This window comes from Lytechinus variegatus, chromosome 1, assembly GCF_018143015.1.
Source record: "Lytechinus variegatus isolate NC3 chromosome 1, Lvar_3.0, whole genome shotgun sequence".
Lineage (NCBI taxonomy): Eukaryota > Metazoa > Echinodermata > Echinoidea > Temnopleuroida > Toxopneustidae > Lytechinus > Lytechinus variegatus.
This window is the reverse complement of record NC_054740.1, coordinates 84,138,568-84,164,871: the sequence shown is the minus strand read 5'-3', so window position 1 is coordinate 84,164,871 and position 26,304 is coordinate 84,138,568. Positions and strand designations below refer to the sequence as shown.

At 35.9% G+C, this 26,304-nt stretch overlaps 1 protein-coding gene across 2 annotated transcripts in view; it reads left to right on the top strand.

Annotated features, from left to right (window-relative positions):
- Positions 1-26,304, top strand: part of LOC121425792 (neurobeachin-like protein 1) — a 65,302-nt gene that overhangs the window by 26,649 nt on the left and 12,349 nt on the right. For both annotated transcript variants that reach the window (XM_041621926.1, XM_041621925.1), the window contains exons 12-44: positions 824-1,070; positions 1,590-1,795; positions 2,208-2,329; positions 2,749-2,881; positions 3,381-3,500; positions 3,841-4,017; positions 4,735-4,876; positions 5,254-5,432; positions 5,818-5,995; positions 6,730-6,863; positions 7,892-8,048; positions 8,925-9,027; positions 10,914-11,061; positions 11,506-11,661; positions 12,122-12,275; positions 12,688-13,568; positions 13,910-14,149; positions 14,824-14,958; positions 16,339-16,468; positions 17,059-17,243; positions 18,066-18,215; positions 18,635-18,792; positions 19,268-19,392; positions 19,893-20,016; positions 20,420-20,571; positions 20,966-21,102; positions 21,357-21,560; positions 21,847-21,971; positions 22,435-22,575; positions 23,000-23,130; positions 23,541-23,647; positions 25,144-25,261; positions 25,825-26,054. In XM_041621926.1, the coding sequence (XP_041477860.1) occupies positions 824-1,070; positions 1,590-1,795; positions 2,208-2,329; positions 2,749-2,881; positions 3,381-3,500; positions 3,841-4,017; positions 4,735-4,876; positions 5,254-5,432; positions 5,818-5,995; positions 6,730-6,863; positions 7,892-8,048; positions 8,925-9,027; positions 10,914-11,061; positions 11,506-11,661; positions 12,122-12,275; positions 12,688-13,568; positions 13,910-14,149; positions 14,824-14,958; positions 16,339-16,468; positions 17,059-17,243; positions 18,066-18,215; positions 18,635-18,792; positions 19,268-19,392; positions 19,893-20,016; positions 20,420-20,571; positions 20,966-21,102; positions 21,357-21,560; positions 21,847-21,971; positions 22,435-22,575; positions 23,000-23,130; positions 23,541-23,647; positions 25,144-25,261; positions 25,825-26,054 (5,829 nt within the window). The remainder of the gene's footprint in view (positions 1-823; positions 1,071-1,589; positions 1,796-2,207; positions 2,330-2,748; positions 2,882-3,380; positions 3,501-3,840; positions 4,018-4,734; positions 4,877-5,253; positions 5,433-5,817; positions 5,996-6,729; positions 6,864-7,891; positions 8,049-8,924; positions 9,028-10,913; positions 11,062-11,505; positions 11,662-12,121; positions 12,276-12,687; positions 13,569-13,909; positions 14,150-14,823; positions 14,959-16,338; positions 16,469-17,058; positions 17,244-18,065; positions 18,216-18,634; positions 18,793-19,267; positions 19,393-19,892; positions 20,017-20,419; positions 20,572-20,965; positions 21,103-21,356; positions 21,561-21,846; positions 21,972-22,434; positions 22,576-22,999; positions 23,131-23,540; positions 23,648-25,143; positions 25,262-25,824; positions 26,055-26,304) is intronic.

Genomic DNA, 26,304 nt, shown 5'->3' with positions numbered 1-26,304 from the left:
TGTAAGATGGGGCTCGGGTGTGGAGTATGTACAGTGCCATTTTAAAATATTCTAAAAATTCTATTCTAAACAATAGGCAATGGTTTTTTTTCAGACCTCCTCATCATTCTTACTTCTTAGTAAAGAATTTGAATTTTAAGCTCTAGTTTAAACACAATTTTCTTAATTTTCTTGATAATTTCACTAAGCATGTACATACTGTTGTTTCCTATTATGATCGAAGTCATCCTTGTTTGTCTCCTTGAAATAGGGAATATCAATGATCTATTTTTAAGAACATTTTTACATGATGATGTGTATGTCATGATTTTCCAAATTACTGGTAAAAAAGTGAGGTGTATTAAGATTAGGGGCTCAATGAAGAAAGTATTGTAATCAAAAGCAATCTAATCTATCAAGGTGCATATTGATTTCAACCAATCAGTTAATTGGATTCGGGAATTTCATTTAATTTTGTCACTGGTGTTTTAATGAAACTCTTTCTGCAAGAGATATACTGTAGGCAAGTAGAGTTCTTCATTATTGGCTCTGAAAGCGTTCAAAGATAACAAGAAATTTACTAGTTTTTTATAGATGTTTGTAGTAATAAAAAATATTTAGTATTAGAAAAATGAAAATGAAAATCATGTCTTCATATTGAATATTAAAAAAAAATCAATGCAGAATTTTAGAAACGATTAGAGTTAAATTTATTTCCAGTCTGCTTTTAGGAATACTTTCTCCAATTCATTTCATTGCTGTATTTATTATAAGTAGGAAATCATCATCCACGTTTAAGAATGTTAGGTGAAATTTCCTATGTTTTCTTGTTCTCTCTTCCAAGGTATTTGACACCTCTTACAAACCAGACAACAAGCTTCTCATCCAGAACACGGGCGTGGTCTCTCTCCTCCTCTTCCTCCTCCCCCGCATCCATCACAACCCCACCCTTCAGGAGTTTGTCGTCGATGGCCTGGCCCACAGCTGCGTGTCATGTGACTACAACCGCATGCAGTGTTGCTATGACGGCATTGTGTCAGGGGTGATCAGAGCCCTGCAGTGCAGGGAACAGTTGCATCGGAAAACAGAAGGTATGAATAGCCTAGATTTTGCTTGAATCGAAAGATAGCAGCAAATGAAATCACAGTAGCTTATGAAAATCAGTTACAGTATTTCATTTTGTTGGCTGGGGTAACCGTGAAAATATCAGTAATGTCCATGTATTCCATCTTACTCAGGGCACTACTATATTGTTAAATGAATTTCATGTTGCAAAAGCTCCTAATAAAGAAATGAATTGTATCAAAACATACACCATTTAATGTGATTTTAGGGATTTTGTTGCATGAAAATCGTATTTGAAAAGAAGCTCAGCACTTCACCATAGTAATATTAAGTATTCATTCATAAACTTTTTGAAATATTGTAACTTTCTTATTCTTATGATTTAATTGTTGGCAGGTATGCTTCTCAGATATCTTGGCTCACTTTGAAATTAGTTGTCTTTTGAATCTAGATTTCATGTCGTTTACTCAACCTTTTTATACTTCATGTTTAACTTTAGCAAGAATGTTATTGACTGCTCCCATTCCTTTATTTCTTTAATCCAGAGAGGTTAATAGGCCTATTAGAATCATTAGGAGCTTACAGCATTACATCATCTCAACTCAAGGCTCTGATTGGTCTAATGAGAGGTGAAGATGACCAATCACTGTCCTCGAACTGCACTAGACTAATGAGGGCGCTGTCTAGAATGGCACGGAAAGAGGGCAAACTTAGTGCACATCATTACTTTGACTTTCAAGCAGATGATACAGTAAGATATACCTTATTTCATTTAGTCTTGACTTATGATTGATTTTTCAAATATATTGCACATAATTTTGAATGCATTTATGTGAAAATCATTCATATGGATAGTGAGAGCTTTTTTTGTATGCTAGGTTCCCAATTATTGCTTTATTTCAGGTGTTGTTTAGTGCTAAATTCCCTAACTATCAAGCATGTTTAAAATTCTTTTTTTTTGTGTGTCAATGAATGTGTAGGCACTTATTTATTTTTATGATTCTTTGTGGATGAATATGTTATGAATAATTTGATAATCGTATTTGAAAAGAAACTACAAATAGATGGTAAGGCTGAGTGAACGAATGGAGCCATGAAGGTGTTCACATGATTTGTATTTGTTAATATTTGTTTTTTCTTCTTTTACCTTATCATATTTGCAGGGCATATCAATTCCAGCAATCAAGAAGTGGCCTGGTAGTAGTTTCAGCTTTCATACGTGGGTGTGTCTCAACACCACTCCTGTTACTCTTGAGAAAGGACTCTACAGGAGGCAACTATATAGGTACTCAACTCTCCATTCTACCCCCTCTCGCACTCTCTATATCTCTCTCACTCACTCTAACTCAGAATCTCTCTTTCTATATCTTTCTCTCTTTTTCTCTTTCTCTGTTTAATTTGATAATATACAAGTGATGAACAGGTGAGAGTGTGTGGTGTTGGTAAGGCAGCACTCTCTGAGAGTGTGCTTGTGTTGATGCAGGGCTCTCAGGGGTACTAAGAAAGGTAATGCTGCAACAAGCACAACAGAGTATATACCAGAGATGCCTTGATTGCTACTAAAGTCACAAAATATTAAATGTAGACAAGATTAAGCCTACCTTTGCTTAAAATAAAAATTGATGAAGTAAAAAAAATTTGATGTTAAATTCTTTGATGTTGACTGATTTATTAAATTTCCCGCATTTGCATTCATCCCTTTAGTTTCTACACTGCCAGTGGGTGTGGTTTTGAAGCGTTCTTCACGTTAGATGGCGTCCTGGTCGTAGCTGTCTGCACCAAGAAGGAATTCTTCTCCGTGTCTCTCACTGATTATCCAATCACAGATAACAACTGGGTAAGATTTTATAATGTTCATCATTTATGTATGCATTGACATATAACATAGTCAAGATCCTTTGATTGTATTTCTCTAAAATTAGAGGTTCCCATTAATCTGTGTGGATTATATGTCAGTATATTGTTATCACTCAAATATGAAAGGATGGTGCTTCCTCATATGACTCTGAAACATGAAGATTCCAAAAATAATATTTTGTTGAAAAAAAAGCAACAAAGCTTCAAGATTTGCTAAGTACTGGGGCCTGTAACACAAAGGTTAGCGATTACATACAGACAGAACAATTCTGATTGGTTCCTAATTAGTATTCTGAGCAAAATGCGCATGCTATGACAATCTTGATATGCCAATTCATATAATGATTAATCGCCGATCTTGGTGCTACAGGGCCCTTATCTTCATTATGTTGTATTGTCAGCCTCTGTGCTCAGTAATGTCATTCATGCAAGTTAAGTCTACAGAACTCTTGAGTGTATTGAAATTGTTTCTGTTTCAGCATCAAGTGAACATTGTCCACTATGGTTCCAAGCGACCATTCGTCCAGAGTCAACTCTCTGTCTTTGTGGATGGTTTTCTTCGGCAAACATCACAGCTAAAGTTTCCTGCAATGGGAGAGGTAAATTCAAACTCTTTTTGTTGTCTGTCAACGCTTTATAGTTGGACTAAAGTTCATTCTTTAGGCGGTTATAAAAAGCAAATGGAAGATAAAACCAATCTTGAATTAGCTGTTTGAATTGTTTCTTTTAGATCAAGGATAACATGACTTGCAGTATTTTGTTGAACCCAACAATGATATCATTTTCTCCTCCACTTTATCTTTTCATTCTCTGCAATGTTATTTCATTTCTCTTTCGTGAAATGGACAGAATACTTTATTTGGTGAAAAATGAAATATTCTATTCATTGCACTCATCATCATTCATAACTTAAGTACTATTTCATATTTTTCTGCACAGCCTTTTGTTTCCAGTTTCATAAGTTCACCACCGTCATTCAACTCCCTGGAGCAGGATGTCGTCGAGCTAGATACCACTGCCGGTATGAGACCTCGATCAACATCAACAACCACCATTCCTTCTAAGAGGCCCTTTGCCCTGCGCGTTTTGAAAGGCCAGTCGCAGTCTGTATCTGAGGTAAGGTGTAGGACATTGCATTCATCAAGCAGGAAAGAGTTCAAAGGTCATATCATGGGTTTGATATTAAAAAGATGAAACCTGCTTATAAAGCCCATTCAAGGTTTACAAGAAAATAGGTCTGTATAGGAAAGTGACCCTTTTGACTAGGTTTTTCTTTCATAATAGTTCTATTGAAATCCAAATTGAAAGGAACAGAAAAATGTGGCATTTATAGTGATCCGTATAATCAGCTGATCTCTGAGGCAGGTTTGACAGTCTTTGACAACTTGTAGCAAGTTCTTGAGAGTTCTTACATTCTGTGGTGCAAATCTAATGGTCTTATAAGTGGAATGTAAAGCGAGAGTGATGGCTAGTTTTCATGGATTGTTTTTAGTGTAGTGATTTATGCTCTGTATCTCTCGCGTCACATACTTAAAAATGTTGCGCATTTTTTATTATGCTTTTATTAATCTGCAACAGAGCCTGTAAATGAGTACCGAAAGATATGAGCTAGACTATAGACAAATTTTGGGAAAAGATGTTGTCAGAGCCAATGTTTGTTAGGTTCCTATGGAAACACTTAATTGTAAAATCATTTACATGTCTATTCTGACGGCTCAGATGTCATGGATTTAGACTCATTATTTATGCACTTTGGCAGCTTATTTTTATGCATCGTTTCTGTCTTCTTGGATGTAGTATCAACTAATTGATTACTTTCATTCCTTTTCCCAGGATTCATCAGTGAGCATGGTTCCAGCAAACATGAAATACTTAGAATGGGGCTCTTCAAGGTCACTCCAAGGTCAGATGGGAAGTGCCTGTGTGTTCTATGATACCCTGACCCCACTACAGGTCAAGAAACTTTACGCAGCTGGTAAGTATATATATTTTTGTGTGTTTTTTTATATAACCCTTAGTGTCTGAATGTTGCCATGCTGCAAATTTGTACAATTAAATTCAACGATCAAAATGATAGGTATTCTTGTTATCTTATAGAAAAATGTGTTGAAAGTAAAGTGCTTTGGTAATTTTTAAAATAATTAATTGTATCACTGGTGCTAGAAGGAAGACAGGATGAAAAGAATACATAAGATGAACTACTGTCATTATCTCCACTAAATTGCTTGAATGCTCAAGAGTTTTATTTAACCCATTAATTTTTATGTAGAACATCCCACTTATTTCTTCAATCAAAATGTCATCAGGATTAACTTGTGATTCTTCCTCTTCCACTTTGTTCTACATCTGTAGGTCCCAACGTACTAACCCTGTTCCAGGTTGATGATCCAGACCTGGCGGATCTCAACAGCAAGGTCTTGATCTACTACCATGGTAAGGCTTGTAAGGACAGTACCTGCATGGATCTCTCCAGGAACCAGCCCTATGACGGAGCTCTGACAGGACACAGCTGTAGTACTGGTCGTCCTAAGGTATTTTCCACCTTGTCATGATATTCATGTGTAATAGCCATCACGTGAAAACTATCACACCTTCAAATGTGAATTCTCTTTCCCTGTTCGTAGTTGAACCCCCCCCTCCTCAATTTTGACTAATTCATTAAATCTCCCTTTCATCTATTTTGTATTTTCATAATCTCATACCTGTTCAAATTAAAGTTGATGAGATGTGCCGACACTTGTTTTGTTGAAGAATAATTTAGATTTAGAATGTCAACTCCAAAAATCTAATTGAACTTGATTTTTTTTCAACCATTCAGAAGAATGCAATTTTGCTTTGAGTTGATATTTTTCGCAAGACCATTTGATGATTGTAAAATAATGTGTTCAGAATCTTTATGCACCTTCTCTTCACTAGGATGTATTGAATTGCATTGGTGGGGTCCAGGTCCTCTTTCCACTTCTTGAGCTTTCGCTTCAAGACCAAGCGGGGTCAGAGGTCACAACCCCAGAGGAAGTAGAATCCCCAACATCATCGGTCAATGTTGACAATGTAGATGAAGACTGGGAGATCCTACCCACAAACATGCAGTGTGGTGAGTTCTTCAGATTGTGATATCAATGATAATAATAATGATGATGATGATGAATTTTTATGATTTCCATTTTTTAGAAATCAAAATATAATTTGCAAAGTATATGCTAATCATTAAGTGAAAAGGACTACTAATTCAAACCAGCATTTCGTACACCTTGGGCCTGAATATGATGTACTGTAAAACCTGTATTTGATGTCTACCATAGGGATACACATATCAGCCGGGTCCTGTAACACAACGGTTAGCAATAAATCATACGCTTGATTTTCACAATTGATTGTACTCTTTAGTTTATGCAATCAATCGTAGAGAAATGTTCTATGATCATTGCTAAGCTATGTGTTACAGGCACCTGGTGGTCTTTCTAACGGACAGGTTCATGTAATACCTGTACCAATGGGGGAACTATTATAACATTACTGAATGCATGTATCATTGTAACATTTATGTTAGATGTTGGGACACATTCCTTTTCTTTTAACTTGTCAGTCTTTGACTAATTTACTCCAGAGCTAGATTACATTTGCCAAGCCTCATTATTGAAGTGGAGACTTCCTGCATGATTTAATTTGGAAAGTAACATTCATACTCTTAATCCTTCCGGTTTCATTCATTGATTGTCTCCTTTGGATTGTGTGTTTTTGAGAGAGATCTACCTGATTTCTGAGCTAAATCTTCCTGAAAGTAATTACTGAAGTAACTCTATCCTTCATATCATGTTTTATCTACAGAGGCAAAGCTAGAAAGGAACCGAATCTCCGGCTTCCTGTCCCTCCTGAAGAATGTTTGTATTGGACATTCCATCAACCAAGAACTCCTTCATAAAACACAAGGTCTAGCTACGATAGGAGCTCTATTGCAGAAGGTAAGTCATCCAATTTTAAGACACAGGATTCCCAGCCAATCAGAGAAAGTTGTTTTTTTCAGACAGGAAAATTGATAAAAGTACCTCTAATCAGATAAAAATATAAGAAATTTTGATTCCCTCAAAAATATAAAGCAGTCAGTCAGACTCTGTTGCATATCAAAACAACATCCGTTGAATAACTGGCTATGGTTTTTAATAGATGACTTTTTTATTGCAGTACAAGTAGCTTTGAGGAAAGGATAGGTGCAAGGGGAGAAGGGGGGCCATTAACTTCTGTCTAATAGTACTAATTTATTTTTGCATTAGTGTTTTATTCTGCAAATAATTCACTGAAACAACATTGAAAACATGTGAAACGTGAAATAAGTTGAAATAATTATCATGAAATTTTGAGACTTTATCAGGGAAATATCAGAGAATTTTATTTTCTTGGAACGCTGGGAACCCTGGTCTGAAATTATACTAAACTTGCACTAACTACAGAGAGTGGTATTTCACAACGAGCCAAGTGTACCAGTTTGCATTTTGATTGCAACAATATCCACATGTATGTCGGATAAAGGTCTGTTTTATTAAATACCAGTCGTGACTGTTATTAAGGTAGGAGTGTATGCAGTGTGCAAAAATAATGTTAAAATTAGTTGGACATACATTTGTATTGATATCAAGAAACATGTTATTCAATGTGTTCAAATGTGCATTCAGGGCCAGGATTATTTCAGCATTCTTAATTGCTAGTAGTATATAGCACAAAATCTGTAAATTAGAAACTTTTTGTACAATCAGAAATGGCAGTCTTCATGCTTTTGCCTGATTTCAGACCCTGACATTTTCGAAATTTCAGGCATTTTCAGGTTTTATATTGTATAACACATATGGGGCTGTATCATGTTTTGACTTCCTTTCAGACCCATTGACTAATGCTGATCAGTATTCCTGTACAATCAATGTAGGATATTATTACTTCATGTATTTTTATCTAAGTCAATTAATTTTGAATTATGCACATCTCCTACTTTCTCCAGGCTGACTCTGCCATTATAGATGTCAACGTCCTAATGGCCGTTCAACTCATCGTGGAGTCCGTCTGTGCAGGGAACCCTCATCTCCTGAAAGCTGCTCACCGTCACCTGCTCTTTGACTTCAGGATATGGAGTAGAAGTGATTTCCCTGTTAGAATTGGTAAGTCAGAGGAAGCGAGATACAGAGAGGAAGGGTAAGAGAAGGTATTGGGAATTGAGTGTGGAAAATATCCAACCATATACAGATGGAGGGTGAGTTAGAGAGACAAAGGGAGAATGAAAGAAAGAGAGGGAGAAGGTTAAAAATGTGAAAGACAGAGGAAACAGAGAGACTCTTCCAAGGTCTCTTCACATTTGAGGTAATCAGCTTTAGTGGGTGTTGCAAGAAAATATTTGCGATCAATTGCAAATATTTTGTTGCAATTTTACAACTGATAGATCAACGTTAGCTGTAGCAAATTGGATCACACTTCTTGTTTCAAGGAGCAGATTAGCAATCAATCACTAATTTGCAATCAACTGCAAGACCTATGATTGATTTAGGGACCAAAAATAGACTTGCGATTGATCGCAAGTTTCTTGCAACACCCCATTAGTGTGCGTGGATAAGGAGGAGAGCAAAGCATGGAGGGAGAAAAGATTTCACGTCATAGGCTAGTTTTATGAAATCTATAGTTCTCTATTTGTATACTCTGTCAATTTTCAAATTCAAACATGGTTTATTTTTCGTAAAAACAAGACATGTTACACAGCCAAAAGGCTGAAATTAGCATGTTTACAATAAAATTTTCACAAGTCATACATGGGTAAAAGCAACAATTACAAATTAAACAAGTACATGTAAGGATTTGTGATGTACATAGATAACAAATAATTTTTAAAGAGCAAGTGTAAATACAACTTGATTAGATATAATAAAAAAGAATAAAACAAGAATACTTTATGGTAATTTATAATTATGTTTCATTCCCTCTTTTATTCCTCTCTTTATTAATATCATCGCCCTCCAAATTAATCCTTCATCTCTTCCATGTAGGTCACATACAGTACTTAGCAACCATAATCAAGGATAATAGGAAGACCTTTCGCAAGGCATATGGAGTGCAATTCATGCTTGATGTCATAAGAACATACTACAGGTATGAAATAGTATTCATTCAGTTAGCGAACCCCTCAAACTAAAGCTGATCATGCTGCAGACAAAGTTTGCGCTACCAACTTTGATCAATGTTACCACCGGAAGAGTGTTTCACGAAGCATCTTGCTAGTGATATTCACTGACAAATGTGTTCTTATCCAATCTGATGCAAGGATTTCGGTAGCTTATAACATTTGTCAGTGAAAATTACTATTTGTCTATGAAATACTCCCCTGCTTATTGCCAAGAGGGATGGGTCAACTGTTAAATCCTTGGCAGGGACATGTCTGCTACTTGCCTTGTGTGCAGTAAGCTAAACACCATGATAAATGCAGGGGGGGGAGGTAATCCTGAATCGAGCTGTGGTTTCTCGTCATCTTCCTCTCCCATCAAATTTTTACTGTCGACTATTGATAGCAAGGCCATGAAGTTCATTTGTAAGTCTGCCCTGTATTTTTCTTATACCAATTGGTTGAATCAGTGGCACAAATGCTCATGAAGGGCATCACTCCAACCATGTATTCATTGTTAGTTTTGCAAATACTATATTGCCTACGTGATAAACCAAAAAGTGGTTGTAAATTGAATGCTTGATAATCGAGCCTGCTTGCCTGTATTTTGTGTCACATAAATTGAATAATATTTTTAAATTGCATTTAGAAAGTTATTGATGTGCTTTACATATGTGAGCAAATTTATTGTACCTATGTGTCATAGGAACACATATATTTGGGGATGTGTTTTTGAGATAGCCATATTTTGCAGCTCTAGGTGTCATAAAGCTTGGCAATTTCTAAGCTTGCCATACTCAGAAAATCTCATGCTGTTTAAAGGCACATAAAGTAATAATTGTGGAAAGCTAACGGGATTGAAAAAGTCAGTGACCTTTTTGAAAATGGGCACTGGATATCGTGTGTCTCATTGCAAAGACGATTGGGCACAAATTCATTGTTAATAAATTTCAAATTTTCTAAATTGAAAAAGGCATTTCCAAAAGTATGGGTGAGTGAAATAAGAAATTCAGTTTACACCAAAGTTGAAACAGAAAATGAACCAGAAATGTTTGAAATATCATCTGGTGATTACATTAAAGTTTGTTGCATGAAAGCAAAACATTTTTATTTATTACTAAATGAATCAGAACAAGAGAACCCCCCTGTTTCTGGTTGGTGGGAAGAAATTTGTCAACTACCAATTGATTATGAATGGAAGAACGTATTAGATTTTAAATTGAAAAATATCAGAGATAATAAAGTGAGACAATTTAATTTCAAATTATTGCACAATATTTTACCTTTTAAAGAAAATCTTTTTAAATGGAAGATCTCGTCAAACATTATTTGCTCATTTTGTAACGAACCTGAATCATCTATTCACATTTTGTTGAAATGCCACCAAGTAACTGATTTTTGGAAAAAGATTCACTTTTTAATATTAGATTGGTTTAAAAAATACATTTACTTAGAAGAAAAGATTATTGTAATTGGTTTTAAAATCAGCGAGTCTAAATTTGATTTGATTAATTTATTATTAATTTATGCACAATATGCTGTGTACAAAGTATATATGTTAAATTACTTTAAGAATAAATTGTTCAATAGTCAATCAATTTGGATGATATTTAAAAGTGATTTCAGGAATTATGTTCAGTGGAAATACAAAAATAAGAAAGATGTTTTAGAAGAACTTGAAAAGTTTCTGTTTTAGATACTCTTACAATTTCTGCATTTGTATTTACTCCTTCTTTTCTATACCTGTTGATTAATTCTGTATACATGTGACTATATCGTTATTTTGATTTTATGAAATAAAGTACCTCAGAAGAGGAAAAGAAAAAAAAAAGAAAAACATAAAGTAATAATTTTCTCGTCCATATTTTTATTTCAGCGGTCAAACTGACATCACAGTTGATGATTCCAAAGCCATCAGACATTCCCTGCGAGGATTGATCAGATACTACGTCTATCGGAGTATCACAAGTCAAGAGCTGCAGTGCATTCTGGGATTCATCACAGCGGTCAAGGAGCAGGCATTGGTAAAGTCCATTAACATGTCATTTTCGTTGCCTCATGTTTTGGGTATAACTTTAAAAACCTAGGTATCTGTCTGTTTAGTATTTACATCTCATTTGCTGGCATGTTCTGCATGTATGTGTAGATAAGAGTTGTTCTAAGATTGTATAATATGCATACAAATGAGGAATTTAATACTTGTGATATTTTGAAATTGTGATATGGGATGCAGTGCCTTCAAAATATGTGGTCTGCAAATTTCAGTTTAACTAAGAAAGAAGGATGATTATTATGATGATAGAGATAACCGTGATGATGGTGTTGGAGATGGCTGTGTTTGGGATGGTGATGGTGATGATGATGATGATGATGATGATGAAGATGATAATGATGATAATAGTGGTAGGATGGTATTAATTATGCTAGTAATGACAGTGATGATATATAATTTTTTTTATTTGGTTTAGATTGAAGAGGCCCTGGATCTTCTGTTGACCCTCCTTGAGACCCCAGGTAAGGACCAGTTGCTCCAGCTCCTCTTTGAGCATGGATCAGCAGATCTACTCTATGTCCTTCTCACCAGACCAGAGTACTCAGATGGTGTCCAAGTCAGGGTACTCAAGGTAAGAACTTGAATTTTCTCATTTTCCTGTTTCATTTTCTTACCCAAATTGTTGATCTTAAATTTTGTGTGACGTTCCAGCCTTTGAGCCATCTTAAAGTTGTCAGCGATTTACTCCAAGATTTACCCAGTGCAAAAACTTATAATACACAGCAAAACATTATAAATAATGAAATCTAGGTAGAAAAAACCCAACATAGATACATGTATTCACAAGTATTGAGCTATCACTCATATTCTCTCATAATCATTTTGCACATAATTCATATCCATGCGTACAAATGTTGCAGGTTGATGTTTTATTGGAATCTTTTGAACTTTATTTTGTGATGGTTACCACAGCTAGAATTTATGTTTAACTTTGAAGCATTATCTTGTGCCATTATTATCTGCTTCAAGAATTGAAATATAGCAAGCCAGAGAGTTTTTAATCTACTGTACCTTGTTAATCTTCCATATAGCTATTTGCTGGAATGCTGCACTCGACCAAGGTACAAGAGAAGAGCAAGACTAGGATCCGTCTTCAAGACATTGGTTTCTCTGGTCTAACCCTACTTATGGAACATGCTACTGTTAGTATGTCAGTAGCAAGGACTCTGGTCGAATTAGTTACAGGTCAGTACATGCCCCATGATGATTATTTGTACCCTTATGTGATCACTTTTTGTTCTTCAAATCATCAACATTAAGACGTTTTTTCCTTTCAAAGTTTATGTACCATATTAGATGTAAACAGAGATTGATCTAATATGTTTAGAAGTTCAAAATTAGAAAATTTGCTTATGGAAAATGTGATTTTGAGGATTCAGTTCTGTTTCCAATTTGAGGTTTTAGTGATTTTTATTTAATCAAAATAGTTATACCTCTGAATGCTTCATTACTATTATCACTAATATCAGTACTATCACCACCACCACTACCATCATCATTATCATCATCGTCACCACCACTACCATCATCATCAATATCATCTTATTATCTGTAGTTGCCTATTATGTGATGTTGTTAACATTTTTTACCGTTTCAGAGGGTCATCTAAATCACAGAGGCCTGCTTGCTGTTCTGAAGGTACTTCATTCATCTAATGCATTGGTTAAGTTAGAAGCTTGCACCCAGCTGCTTCACATCCTTTACACACAACCCGATGCCAGGACACAGATAGCCAAGATTCCTGGCTGGCAGGATACCCTTGCCCGTCTCCTCATCAAGACACAGGACAATGACAACAATAGCCTTGGTGTGGAGATGAACGGTTTCTTCAGCACAAAGCAACTCCAGGCATCAGAGTCGTCTCTGGATAGTCTGCCGAATGAAGACATTGATGGTCAAGCCTTGCCAGTGACCACCAACCATCCGCCTTTCACTTCGGTTTCGAACACAGCAGAGGGTTTTCCAAGCCCTATCACCACGACAAGCAACGGAACTGTCGCATATGAGTCGCCTCCTCTGAACTCTGAGCGTCTTGACCAAGTGAAGCTGGATCGTGAACGAAGCTATTCAGCCACAACACCAGTCTGCGCAAGGCCAACGCAAATCATTATCGATCGGTCGCACTGTAATTCTGACAACTCCCCTTCCATGCCAAAAACCTTTCCAATCCAGTCTTCATCGAGCTGGTCGTTACCTATATCTGTCGATACTGATTCCATTGCAACAGAAAGCACATTAAGCATAGATACACCCGATGATTCCAGCATCCTCTGTGTTGTTGATAGTGGTGTGAGCCTTACAAGGCCATCAGACTTGGATATTTCTTTATCAGAGAGAGATGAGCCTAACTTTGATCTAAGTCCCGGGGGTATCATTCAGAAGGAGAGGAATGAGCAGACCTTGGTTGATACCTTGATAGAGATATTAGTTCAGACCATGTGGTTAGGAGTAGATGGAAGCTCAGAAGAAGCATGGATTGTAAGTACTTTGTGTTTCATTAAAGAACTTGGATAAATGAAATTTCTGGGAAAGGGAAAGGTCTATTCCATTACCAACATTTTTAGAAAGTTTATTGCCTTTTGTATCTTGAAATCCCATTAATGATAATGAGAGAAAGAATACATCTGTTTATCTACCATGGTCTAATGGACTATGATTGTGTCTGTCCTTACTTTGAATATGAAGGTAGAAATCTAGAATCACCTAATAGTGCTTAAAGACATCATCTGATATATTAAGTGCTATATAATTATATCAAATTATGATAACCTGACTTACATTTTTTAAATGTATCTCTTTTTTCCACTTGACTCAACCAGGCCAGAGGTCAAATCTTCAAGTGCATCGCTGACCTCTCAAACTCCCATCCAATCTTGCGACCGGCCAATCAGATCAAGCGTCAGATGCTGGAGAAACTGCTTGAGGGTGCTGCAGGGGACATCAAGACGGCTGGTACACCAACAGCTGCTAATGCAGAGAACGCCCTCTATCTTGTCAAGCTTGTTTATGATTTCTTGTTTGGTGTTGCTGGCTCAGAACCAACTAGCTGGAGTGTCAAGGTGAATTGGGTTAATCATCAAAAGAGAGAAATTAAGATATATGTAGAATGTACATCTACATTATCCAAACAATGGGATCAAGTAAACTTGTTTATAATTATTGTTTTGACAAGGTTTTAGGTATTAACTATACAAATTTATTACTGTATGTTGTAGGATTCTGTTGAGAGCTGTACCAGCAGAAATTTAGCATAGCTTTAGATCTAGAATCTTGTAACCGGTGTGTTGGCTCAGTAACCGGTGTGTTGGCTCGGTTGGTAGAGCGTCCGTCTCACAACCGGGAGGTCGGGGGTTCAAACCCCGGCCGCGTCAGACCAAAAGACGTTAAAAGATGGGAGTTGCTGCTACCCTGTTTGGCGTTCAACAATTAAAGGGATAGAGCCTCCTCGATCTGGCGCTGCACGGTGGCTGCCGGGCCCACGATCAATTGGGCAAAGCAAATTTTCGGAGTATTTCATTTCATGTCTATTTCGAACAATAAATTGTGGATTTTTTTTTTCATTTGTAAAAAAAAAAAAAAAATCCCTAAAAAATTTGTTACTTAAAGGAAAATTTAAATTGAAATTCAATTTGATGCAATTATTCAAAGATTTTGTCATAATAATTGTTGTAGATGTTGCAATACTGATTGGTGTAGATTCTTGTTTTAACCTTCAATGTTTTACCTTTGACAGTTGGAAGAAGGAGTCGTTGACCTTCTTGACCTCCTCCAAGTATGGACAGATACAAGTCACATGGAGGAATGGAAGGAGATGTCACATCTTGGACTTCGGTTGCTGCTCAGGTTTTCCTCTCACAATAACCTGGAGGTGAGATCAAGAGAGAAATGGGAGAAAGAGAGAATGAGAGATATTAGAGGTTTGAATAAAAGAAGAAGCTATCTGTAGATAATGCAGAGGGGGATGAAGAAGCATCTAAATTATAGTTAGTTCCTTGCTTACCTGATATTTTGACTAGGTTATCAGTTGATAACTGAACTTGTTTTAGTTTTAGAAATATGAATTCTCCAAAGTTTTGCTCTACACATTGTATTTGATTTGGATGTTGTTGTATAACTTGAAAATTGATTTGAGCTTTATGCATGCTCCACAACTATTTTGTTTTTAAATTGAGAATATTTACATCGGGAATAAAATCACATCCTTCCATACTGGCCTATAGGGAAAGGAGATATACAAACTGGGAGTGCTGCTGTTAATGAAGTTTGCCTTTTACAGTGATCGTGACGTGAGTACACTCTCCAACCAAATGCATTTCGACCTCTCCTTCAAATCTTGGAGTCTTGTTCTAGAGGAATCTGTACAGATTGCATGAGAATCCAACTATCGTGTATTCAAATGGTGCATGAGTTATTGATGTTATTTGTGGGCGATGTTGATTTATGTGAGGTGAGAATATCAAGGGCTTTGTCTGCTTCATGTGCTCGTTTGTATGTGTTGCATCTTGTAAAAAAAATATTTTCCTTGGAGCATTGATAAAAGTGTTGAAGTCTTTCCTGATTGCACAAGTTTTATTAAGCATTTGATTATTCCAGGAGGGAGATCATATGAGACTACATGTAGTCAAGTCTCCATTTATTGTATGTGTGCCTAAGAATTTTAAAAATTTCTCTCTTTCAGTATACCGATGTTACAAGAAAGATCTTTATGAATGAATAAAGCATGGCTTTAACCTTCATTTATTCTGTATTCTATTGTTGTGCCTGATTTGAAATACAGTCAGCTTGCTTTTGTAACCACTATAAGGAGTGACTGTCCCTAGAAGCCACAGTTTTTGTTATCCTTGATTCAGAGCAGTGGTCGATTTTCCGGAAGTGATGTACAGAGAACCCAGCAACAGATGATTGAGGGTTGAGTGTTACACTACATGTATATGGATTAACTTTCTTCTGAAGAAAATCAACACCATTGCTGAGACTCAAACCAGTGACCATCTGTTTGGAAGATGATGGTCAACCACTAGACCAAATTGCTTCCATGTACGGTTAATCCTGGCTTGCAGATTATGGACACTATCTACTGGATGACTTGTGCTAGGAGGTTTCTTATTTCTCAAGATATTTGCAATATTACCTGCAGAAATGCATGATACTTCTTAGAAATGAATTGGTCTCTCTTTGCATTTGAGAAATAAAAAAAGAGCTTTCATAGATCTAAATATCTGCTTTTCTCTGTTTCTTTTTCCTGTAGATCTGTGCAATGGCATCTGCAAGGCTACACCATCTAATCCAGTCTCGACCGATCACATCTCCAAGTGAAGCCTGCTTCTTCTTAGGGTCATTGGATGAAGCCCTCATACAAAGCTTAGATGATACAGATGGTAAGAATCATATTTCCTCAGCTGGACCTAGCAGTAGAATGTCTTTGTAATGTTAGACAGGGAGAAGAAACAAATTGATTCACGGTCATGGTAGGACTTTAAAGACAATCTAAAAAAAGTTTCTTGCTTTTCGCTCTATAAGTAGCAGAGGAAAGGGCAGTCTGAGATACTATGAATTTTATCCCGATCAAAATTAATATTATTAACAAGAGGTCAAAATGACCTTGAATGAGATCCCTTGCCAACCTTGAGACAGCATGGACCAGACTTAAATTCAGGCTGTGCATTCACATATGTAGAACATGAGATGTCAATTTACCCTAACATAGGTAAAAATTCAAAATTATTGTGCCCATATGAAAAATACACTGAATATTGTTCACATGATAAGTGGAATATCTAGTGATTTTGCATATTCTAGGAGAGAGTCTGACACCTTATTGAGTCGGTTTTCAGACTAATATTCATTTTGTTACTGATACTGTCATAATCTTCTTAAGCACAATTGATGTTATTAAATGTAGTCTCAATTAGTTGAATTGAGTAAGGTTTTTCAATGGAATTTTCAATATCTTGTGTGTAAACCACAGGCAAGGAGGATACGTTTGCCTACATGATCCCGTTAGCCAGGGCCATGGTTGACAAGTATAGGGATGAGCTGGGTATGTCGTCGTTCCTGGTCAACCTCCCTTCCACCGATACCAGTCCGACCTTCGTTGAGGACTTCAGGGAGTACTGCAAGTCAGAAGAATGGAGGATGTATATTGAGAAACAGGTAAGGATCTTGATGAATCTTGTGGGTGTTTCATAAAGCAGTTTTAAAGTTACACACAACTTAATGCACGACTGGAACATGTTCTTAGGTGTTAAGTAAGCTACATTGGGATATATCATTAAGCACAAGAAGGGTCACCAGTCGTGCGTAAAGTCGTTCATAACATACAAACAGCTTTATAAAACACCCACCAGGGCACCTTCTTACAAAGACCTGTTATTGATGCAATCAGTCTCGACTAAGGAAAGCTATATGCCGTAACATTTAGAATACATGTTTGTATATATTGAAAATGTCTGATTTAATGATTATTCGTTCACATGCATCAGTGTTTTCATTTTATTACAAGTCAGCATCTTTTATTGATCAACAAAGTCACAGTACGTACTCCTTGAAGATGGAAGATGAGGGCATGGTTTGCTCTCCATAGTTGAGGTTTATCATATGATTTGTAACATTTAAGATGAGGCCCAGGGGTGCATCGCAGCAATTTTTTTACTTACTATATAGGCAAAATTCCTACCGGCAAATAGAGTGGGGAAAATGTAAGCTGCTAAGAGCTTATACCCGATCCTGTACTTTTACTTTACTTTTGGAAGAGGAAACACATCTATGAAAAGTATTCAGTGGGTGTTTTTATCACAAATTAATTTATTCTGATGAAATATTTAAGACTTGGAAGGTATTAACCAATGCAGTTCAAGTACCATTTGATCTTCATTAAGATGCATGTTGGCTCAATAATTCATGTGTACATTTCCAGACATGCATAACCATATTGTGAATTCATCACATGTATATGTTTTTTACGACATAATACAGGTGCAGCCCTTCATGCATGAGTACATCACCAATAACTACTCTGATATCACGGCCAAGATGTCTAAATACTGGAGGAAATGCTTTGATGTCCTCAATATAAACATCCACAAAAGAGAAAGGGAAAGAGGAGAAAGCAAGCTCAAGTTCACTGTAAGTCATATTTGTTTACTGCAAAGTTAAACAGTAGATGGATTTTATTCATTTGCAGGATTACTATCATGATCTTGTTTTGTCAAAGTAATCTTCTTAATAATGACATTTAGGCAACAAGAAGCTCAGTTTTCACGCTCAAAGCTTTTATTTGTGACTTACAAAATAAAAATAACCTATCTACGGTTTTCTACAAATGCACTGTATGTTCAAGAGTATGTTTTGTTTTCTCATGCTGTTTGATCAGATACATGATTTCAGAAAGAAATCCTCATTCTTTAGGAAGGACCGTACAGTAAGATGTACAATATTGTTATCTGTTTGATGAGGGAGGGTATAACTCTCTGAATTAGAATATTTGGTGAAACTTGAGAGTATGATTCAAGATGAGATGTATTTTCTCTTTCAATACATTTTAGACCCAAGTGATTGAGCCATTCAACACATTGTGCAAGACAGAGAATGCTAGACACGCCTCCACATGCAATAAACTGACCAATCAGCATCAGTCTACATTGAGGCAATGGAGGGCTGCAAAGAGGTTTTTGATTGGTGAAAGAGGAGCTTGGGCTGAGAGGTAGGTGTCGTCTGTTTCTCCTCGGAGAATCCTGGGTTCCACCTTGCCCAAGGAAAAAGTAAAAATTTGAATACACTTGGATAATTATCCCTCACAATGGATGCTGAATCATTTTAAATCTAGATCAACCCAGATAATAAAGTTTCTAGCATAGAAACCCATTTTTTTTTCAGAAGTGAAATTATACAAGTGGTAAAGTTGATAAAGCTTATAAATAATGAAAATCTGTTACATAAACAAGTCAGAATTGTTAATATATTCATATAAAAGATATGTAGGTTAGTGTATGCCTGAAAATTGCTCATTTCACACTCATTTTAAATGTGATAGATATTGATTGGAATCTTGAGAAGGCCTTTGATTGTGGACCACCCTTACCAGATTCCAACTTTGAAAAATAAATAACACAATATGTGATATCATTATTGAGAATAAGCTTGCATTTTATTTTCATGTACATGTTCTCCATACATAGGAATCCACAGGAAATCTTCTGGAAGCTGTCTTCTCAGGAGAACTTCTCCCGGATGAGACTTAAACTAACCCAAAACTACAACTATGATCAGCATATAGATGCCAGTCAGCAGAGAGATAACACAGGTATTCAGATCACATTGATGATGATGATTTAAAAAAAAAAAGAGATAAATCAAATTTGTTAACAATTTTCCCAAGAAGATTAAATTCATATTTATTAAATTAACTAGCAACTGTCACTACATTAAGATGATATGATCTAAAATAACTTCTGAGGATTAACTAAATACCACCAATGTTCTTTGTAGTCTTTTGGGAGCAGTTTGAAAGATACCTTGAACTTCTGATCATGTGATTTTAGTTTGAACAAAAATGTATATAAAAAAATGGATGGTCAATTAGAATACTTGTACATAAATATATGTTTCTTGTGTGAGATTCAAGGATAATTCAATTGATGAGAAATTCAGAAACTTTCAAATTGTTTCCATTGCATGTAAAGAAAAGTATGCATGAACACAAAGAAATATGCCTTGATTTTGAGTTTTAGTTATTTCTTTGTTAGATTTCCATTTAAAGCATATTCATAAACAAGCTACAACCTCATGTCCTTTGAATTGTAGGCATAGCTACTGAGGCATCTCAGACGCTTCCTTTGGCAGTGGCTAAAGAAGCAAGGGTCAGTGATATGGAGCTTCAAGATGACAGACTAGGAGATGAAGAGTGGAACCTGGTCAATGTAGAAACGTAAGTGTAAAGACCACAGAAAAATATTCCAATTATATATGACTTTTTAAGACTTCTGCCTCTGATTGTAGAATTTAAAATAAATCGCTGGAGTAGATATAATGACTGATTTGGTAAATCATTTGTCTTATAAAATTGGTGACCCAGTTTAGAAACTATAATGATGCACAAGTGCCCTTTGATAAGGCATTAATATATATTACCAGATTCCTTTGGATTAGAACTAAACCAATAGGTCTTCTCTGTTTGCTTTGTTAATAGTACCCATAATATGAGTCCCCCCCCTCCCCCATGGTATAAAGATTCCTACATCACGTACAGACTCAACCAGTGTATCGATTGTTGGATTAAAGCAGAATATGATTAAGTAGTAAACTTAAGAATTTTGCATCTTATTTTTCAGTGGTGGGGAGGAGCATGGAGAGACGGTCAAGGAGAAGGTGGTCATTTCAGAGGAATGTCAGCTCATCACCCTAGTGGATGTCATTCCTGGTAAACTGGACATTACCACAACCCATGTATACTTCTATGATACTAGTCCTGAGAAGGAAGAAGGTGAGATGATGTCATAATTTATGATGATGATGATGACAAAGCAAACATGAGGACAGTGATTAATCAATGATTATGATGATGATGATGATGGATGATAATGATGATTGATGATGACGATGCTGATGACAATGATGATTGATTGATGGTGGTGATGATGATGATGATGATGACGGTGACGATGGAGATGATAACAATGACGATGGTAGTAATGTGTAATCCACTTTCAATTATCTATTTTTATCATTTATATGAATATACAAAGTAATTAAGAAAATAATCCTGGAGATTTGAAACTCGATCATGACTCTAATTGGAGCTTTCTTTATCAAATTGTATACTACCTCTGTTAGTATTCTACTTTCAAACTCAAAATTAATTATGTATTTCTTGACAGTTTTTGGACAAGATTTCAAATGGTCACTGTCTCATCTGAGGGAGGTTCATCTCCGTCGTTACAACCTGAGACGTAGCGCAATTGAGGTCTTCTTCATCAACCAAACTAATTACTTTATCAACTTCAAAAACAGGAAGGTAAAGATATCACTACTACATTGCTGACTTTGGTAATTACATAATTCATTAGTCAATTGATTTATAGCCAGCTTTTCATTTTTTAAAGGGTTATATATGTGGGGTATAGTATACATTGATTTATTTACAAATGTTTTTTGTTTGGAGCATTTGTTTTATTTTGTTGATGTATATTTCAAACTTCACCATTCAACATTTTACTGTAGCATGCAGAATTATCAAATAAAATATTAACACTATAAATTGTCTTGCAGACAAGGAATAAGGCGTATAGCCGGATCCTTAGCTTGAGGCCACCCAATCTGTACTACACTGGGGCCAAGTCACCAGCAGACCTTCTCAAGGCATCAGGTCTGACTCAGAAGTGGGTGAACAGGGAGATCTCCAACTTTGATTACCTGATGCAGCTGAATACCATAGCAGGAAGGACATATAATGATCTCAGCCAGTACCCTGTGGTGAGTTGGAAACATTGCAATGAAAGTGATGATGAGAAGGAAGTAAATGATGATGATGATAATGATGACGATGGTGGTGGTAATGATAATGGTGATGATGATAAATTATGACAATGGTGATGATGATAATAATCATGATATTGTGATGATGATGTTGAAATTTAGATGAGTGTGATAATTTAGATGTTGGTGTGAGTAATGTCGATGAACGCTTTTTTCTTTTTTTTTGATGATTTTGTATTGGATGAAAGTATTCATATTAATTATTTCTGAATTTCTTGTGTAGTTTCCATGGATCTTGTCTGACTATTCTTCAGAAGAGCTTGACCTGGAGAACCCAGAAGTATTCCGTGACCTTTCCAAACCCATTGGGGTCGTCAACCCTAAGAACATTCCAGAAGTGCAGAGCAAGTAAGATATTTGTTTAACCAACATCATCTCCATAATAATATGAAATGTGGTTTGGAAACAAATTTTTATGCTCATGTTACACTAGAAATTCCTATTATGTTACCAGAAGCTTCAAAGAAATTTGTTATTCATATGCTTCTGTCAATACCTTAACAATATAAATATTAATTCCTATTTCTCCATTCTCTATTACTTGCTGGTTTTGAGTCAAATCCCAGTCACTGCACCAAAGTCCATTGTTGAGTTTACTGTGAACTTTTGAAGAGAGAGATAGGACGGTGGAGACCTCCAATCTGTGAAATATACACTCGTTATGTATCTGTTACAAAATTCAATTATACAAGACTACTCTATACAATCTCTTGGTTGGAATATGAAAAGAATGAATAACCTTAATATATTATAAGTTTGACAGATTGTTCTGATTCTAATTTTTACTTGATGTCCTGAAATCTACTTACAGGTATGAGAACTTTGAGGATCCATCAGGTACTATTGATAAGTTTCACTACGGCACCCACTACTCTAACGCTGCTGGAGTCATGCACTATCTTGTTCGATTGGAGCCGTTCACAATGCTTCACATCCAGCTCCAGAGTGGAAGGTAGGGTCATGTGTGGATGAACCTGTCATTTTAAGATCTATCAAAATATTTAATCTTTTATCCTCTTCTTCATTTGTAGCAATAAAGAACAAATATATAAAGTTGTTGAGATACAAAACAGAGATAACAACAGTGTGATCAATGTTGGTATGAAATATTATTGATTTTGATTGGCTTGTGAAATAACAATGAAATGAATGAAATATACAAATATAAATAATTTATATGTATGGGCTAGAAAAGGCTGGACCTAATTCTTTTTAGTAGAAATTGGTATTCTCCTTTCCATTTTGTATAAATTACATATGAAAAATGATATTCATTTTTACATGAATGTTGAAATGCTTAAAATAATTGTCGAATCTTTATAAATGTCTATATTATCAGGGAAAGCATTCACAATTGTGTTCCTCTTGTTTGTTAGATTTGATTGTGCAGACCGTCAGTTCCATTCAATTGAATCCCTGTGGGATACGTTGATGGAGAACCCTAACGATGTCAAGGAACTCATCCCTGAATTCTTCTACCTGCCAGAGTTTCTTGTCAATGACAACAGTGAGTATCATATGCTCTCATTGTCTTGCAGTAGTCTTATAAAAGACTAACATTTTACTTCATAGTATTTAAACATGGTAAGGCAAATCTTCCTAATTGCACACACATTATATCTATAAGTCTAAGAGTGGACTGAGTTGTAACAGGCATGGACTTTGGCATGCACTATTGGACCCCCTTCCAATATAAAGTAAGCATGATTAATGCATGGAATCTGCATATATTATAGTTTCATACTAAGGATTCAGACCCACCTTTGCAAATTTGGGCCTTTGAATTATGAGCAACCATTTCTTTACCTTTACCTTAACTGATGGTCTACTTATAGCATTACATTCATCTCTAAAAAGGTATTGGAGTATTGTCTGATAACATTTTCCTGACTATGTTTAATCTTCGTTATTTCATAGAATTTGACTTGGGATGCCTGCAGACAGGAGAGCCAGTGAATGATGTCATCTTGCCAAATTGGGCCAAGTCACCCGAAGACTTCATCCACAAACACAGACAAGCTCTTGTGAGTAAACATATCTAAGACCAGACTTCTGACATTCTATATTTCTATTTACCATAATCTTCATTCATACAATTATCCTTGAAAAGGTTGAAGTCATAGTTGTATCCAGTTTGAATTTCAGAATTGTGCCCATGGAAAATGATACGAGATATAAGTAGTATCCCATTTCTGATTGATTTGACTCTTGAAATAAGGTAAAATAAGACAACACTTGTCTATCACAATATCACAATGTAAAGTAAGGAAACTGTGGGGACAGGAATGTCACTTTGTCATTTTTGTGCAGTCCATATTTCTGTAGGTAGCTCAATTAAATGTATGTTTGTTGAGCCAATTGAATTCAGCTACTTCTCCTTTAAATTCAACATCTACTAGTATTCAAAATGCATGCTATGATTGCATATACACAGAACCAAAGTGTATGCAAGTAGTATGGTATGATTTCGGTGAAAAAGTTTGTGTAACGACTCAAAAGAATGAAAGAGCCCATATAGGATGGAAGGCGGGGTAAGTTGAGCATAGGGGCAAGTTGAGCCACCAGCCGCAGGCCGATAATGAATGAGTCAGACATTGTGGTGGTGTCATGTATTGATGACCCATAGCATTACCCCTAACCCCACCACATTGTTTCCAACTTTGAAACAAAAAGTAGTTTTTTAGAGGGAAAAATGTGAATTTCAGCCAAAAAAGTATAAAAGAGTGTGAAATAGATAAGTGCTTTATAAACACACACGTCTTTAAATATAATAAAGACATGATAACAACATTATTAGTCCAGGTATGGATCTTCATTCTTGTCATAGTCTTTTATATGATGGATGCATAATAAATGTGTGGATACAAAATTATCGCACTAAGTTCGGACTGGGGTAAGTTGAGCCAAACAGCATGGGGCAAGTTGAGCCATGGTAATTCCTATGGTAATGTATCTTAAAAAACAAACAAACCATAAATATCAATTGAAATGCAGGCTGAAAGGAGCAAATTTACATGACTGCTCTTTTCCTTTTACAGGATGTTAGTATTTATAGAGAATTAGCAAGTGAAAAGACTATAAACAAAAAATTGACATGCTGGTTCTCCCCCATACATTTTGTACATAGTTTTTGTGGCTCAACTTACCCCAGAAGGTGGCTCAAACTTACCCCATATATGGGGCAAGTTGAGCCATTTGACATCGTTTTTTTCAAAGGTCACGATGACTTTCAGTGTTGGGGTAGAAATTTATATATAGGTGGAAAATATTTCAGAAGAATGAAATTTCAAAGCAAGGTACTTATTTCGACAAGATTATTAATCATATCAATTCTAACACGCAAAAAGTAAAAACTGTCACAACTTACCCCGCCTTCCCCTATATTTTGCCATTGTCACTCTGTATGTACCTAGCCATTAATTTCTACTTTGATATTTTAACCATTATACACTTGCTCTTCATATAATGTGCACTCTAAAATGAGACATGTATACCCTCTCTATCATCGTTCTCTGATCAGGAAAGTGACTATGTTTCCAGTCATCTTCATGAATGGATCGATCTGATCTTTGGTTACAAGCAGAAAGGACCTGCTGCCGTGGAGGCTCTCAATGTCTTCTACTACTGCACGTATGAAGGTAAGGGATCAATCAGAATCTTAATTCTCTATTTGAATAGCAATCATGATCATGTTATAGTTAGTTATTAAGAAGGGTTTTGGGCTGTCATTTCAGCACTGTAGCTTTTTTTAGTAATTGACTTGCCTTCTCTTGTTGTGTAATAACTGTAGATAAATATTTTGCTTTTTGACTCCCAAAGTATGTTTAACTGAAAATGTTGCTCAATATCTATATATTTTTACTTTAAAAAATGCGATTAAAGGTTATTGAGAGAAACATTTGACTTTCCATATGCTAGTCATGTACAAGACTGTGCATTAGGTTTGCATACGGTTGTACATAAAGTGGTGCATAAGGATGTGCAAAGGTTGTGCAGATGGTTGCGCAAATGCGATTAAAACATTTGGCTTTCCATATTCTAGTCATGTATAAGACTTCATAATGTTTGCACAAGGTTGTACATAAGGGGTTGTGCATAAAGTGGTGCATAAGGATGTGCAGGTGGTTGTATATTAGTATGTGTATTAGATGCACATAAGATTGGGTGTAACTTACAAACGGCTTAATGATACACTCCCCAGGTGCTGTGGACCTCGATGCGATCAAAGATGACATACAGCGTCAAGCTGTAGAGGGCATGATCAACAACTTTGGCCAGACACCTTGCCAACTCTTGAAGGAACCCCACCCGTCAAGACGTCTTGCATCATCGCCGGAGGAGAGCACAAGATCGAAAGGGCTTATGAGGACACAACCAAACTTCCACAACATCTTTGAGCATCTGGATGAGCTCAAAGCTTTCTTTGTGGAGGTGGGTATTATCTCTGTGGTTATTTAAAAGGAAGAATGGAAGAATAGGAGTGCCTCAATAGAAGAGGAAAAATTGTTGTTGGTGCTTATGATGATGTTGATGATGATGATGGTGACAACAGTATTTTTTAATGTTTTTTGCATCTAATTATCATGTAATTTATGGTGGTTATAGAAATGATGATGATGATGATGATAATGATGATGATGACGAAAATGCAAAATTTTAAAGAAATATCTCCTATTTTTAG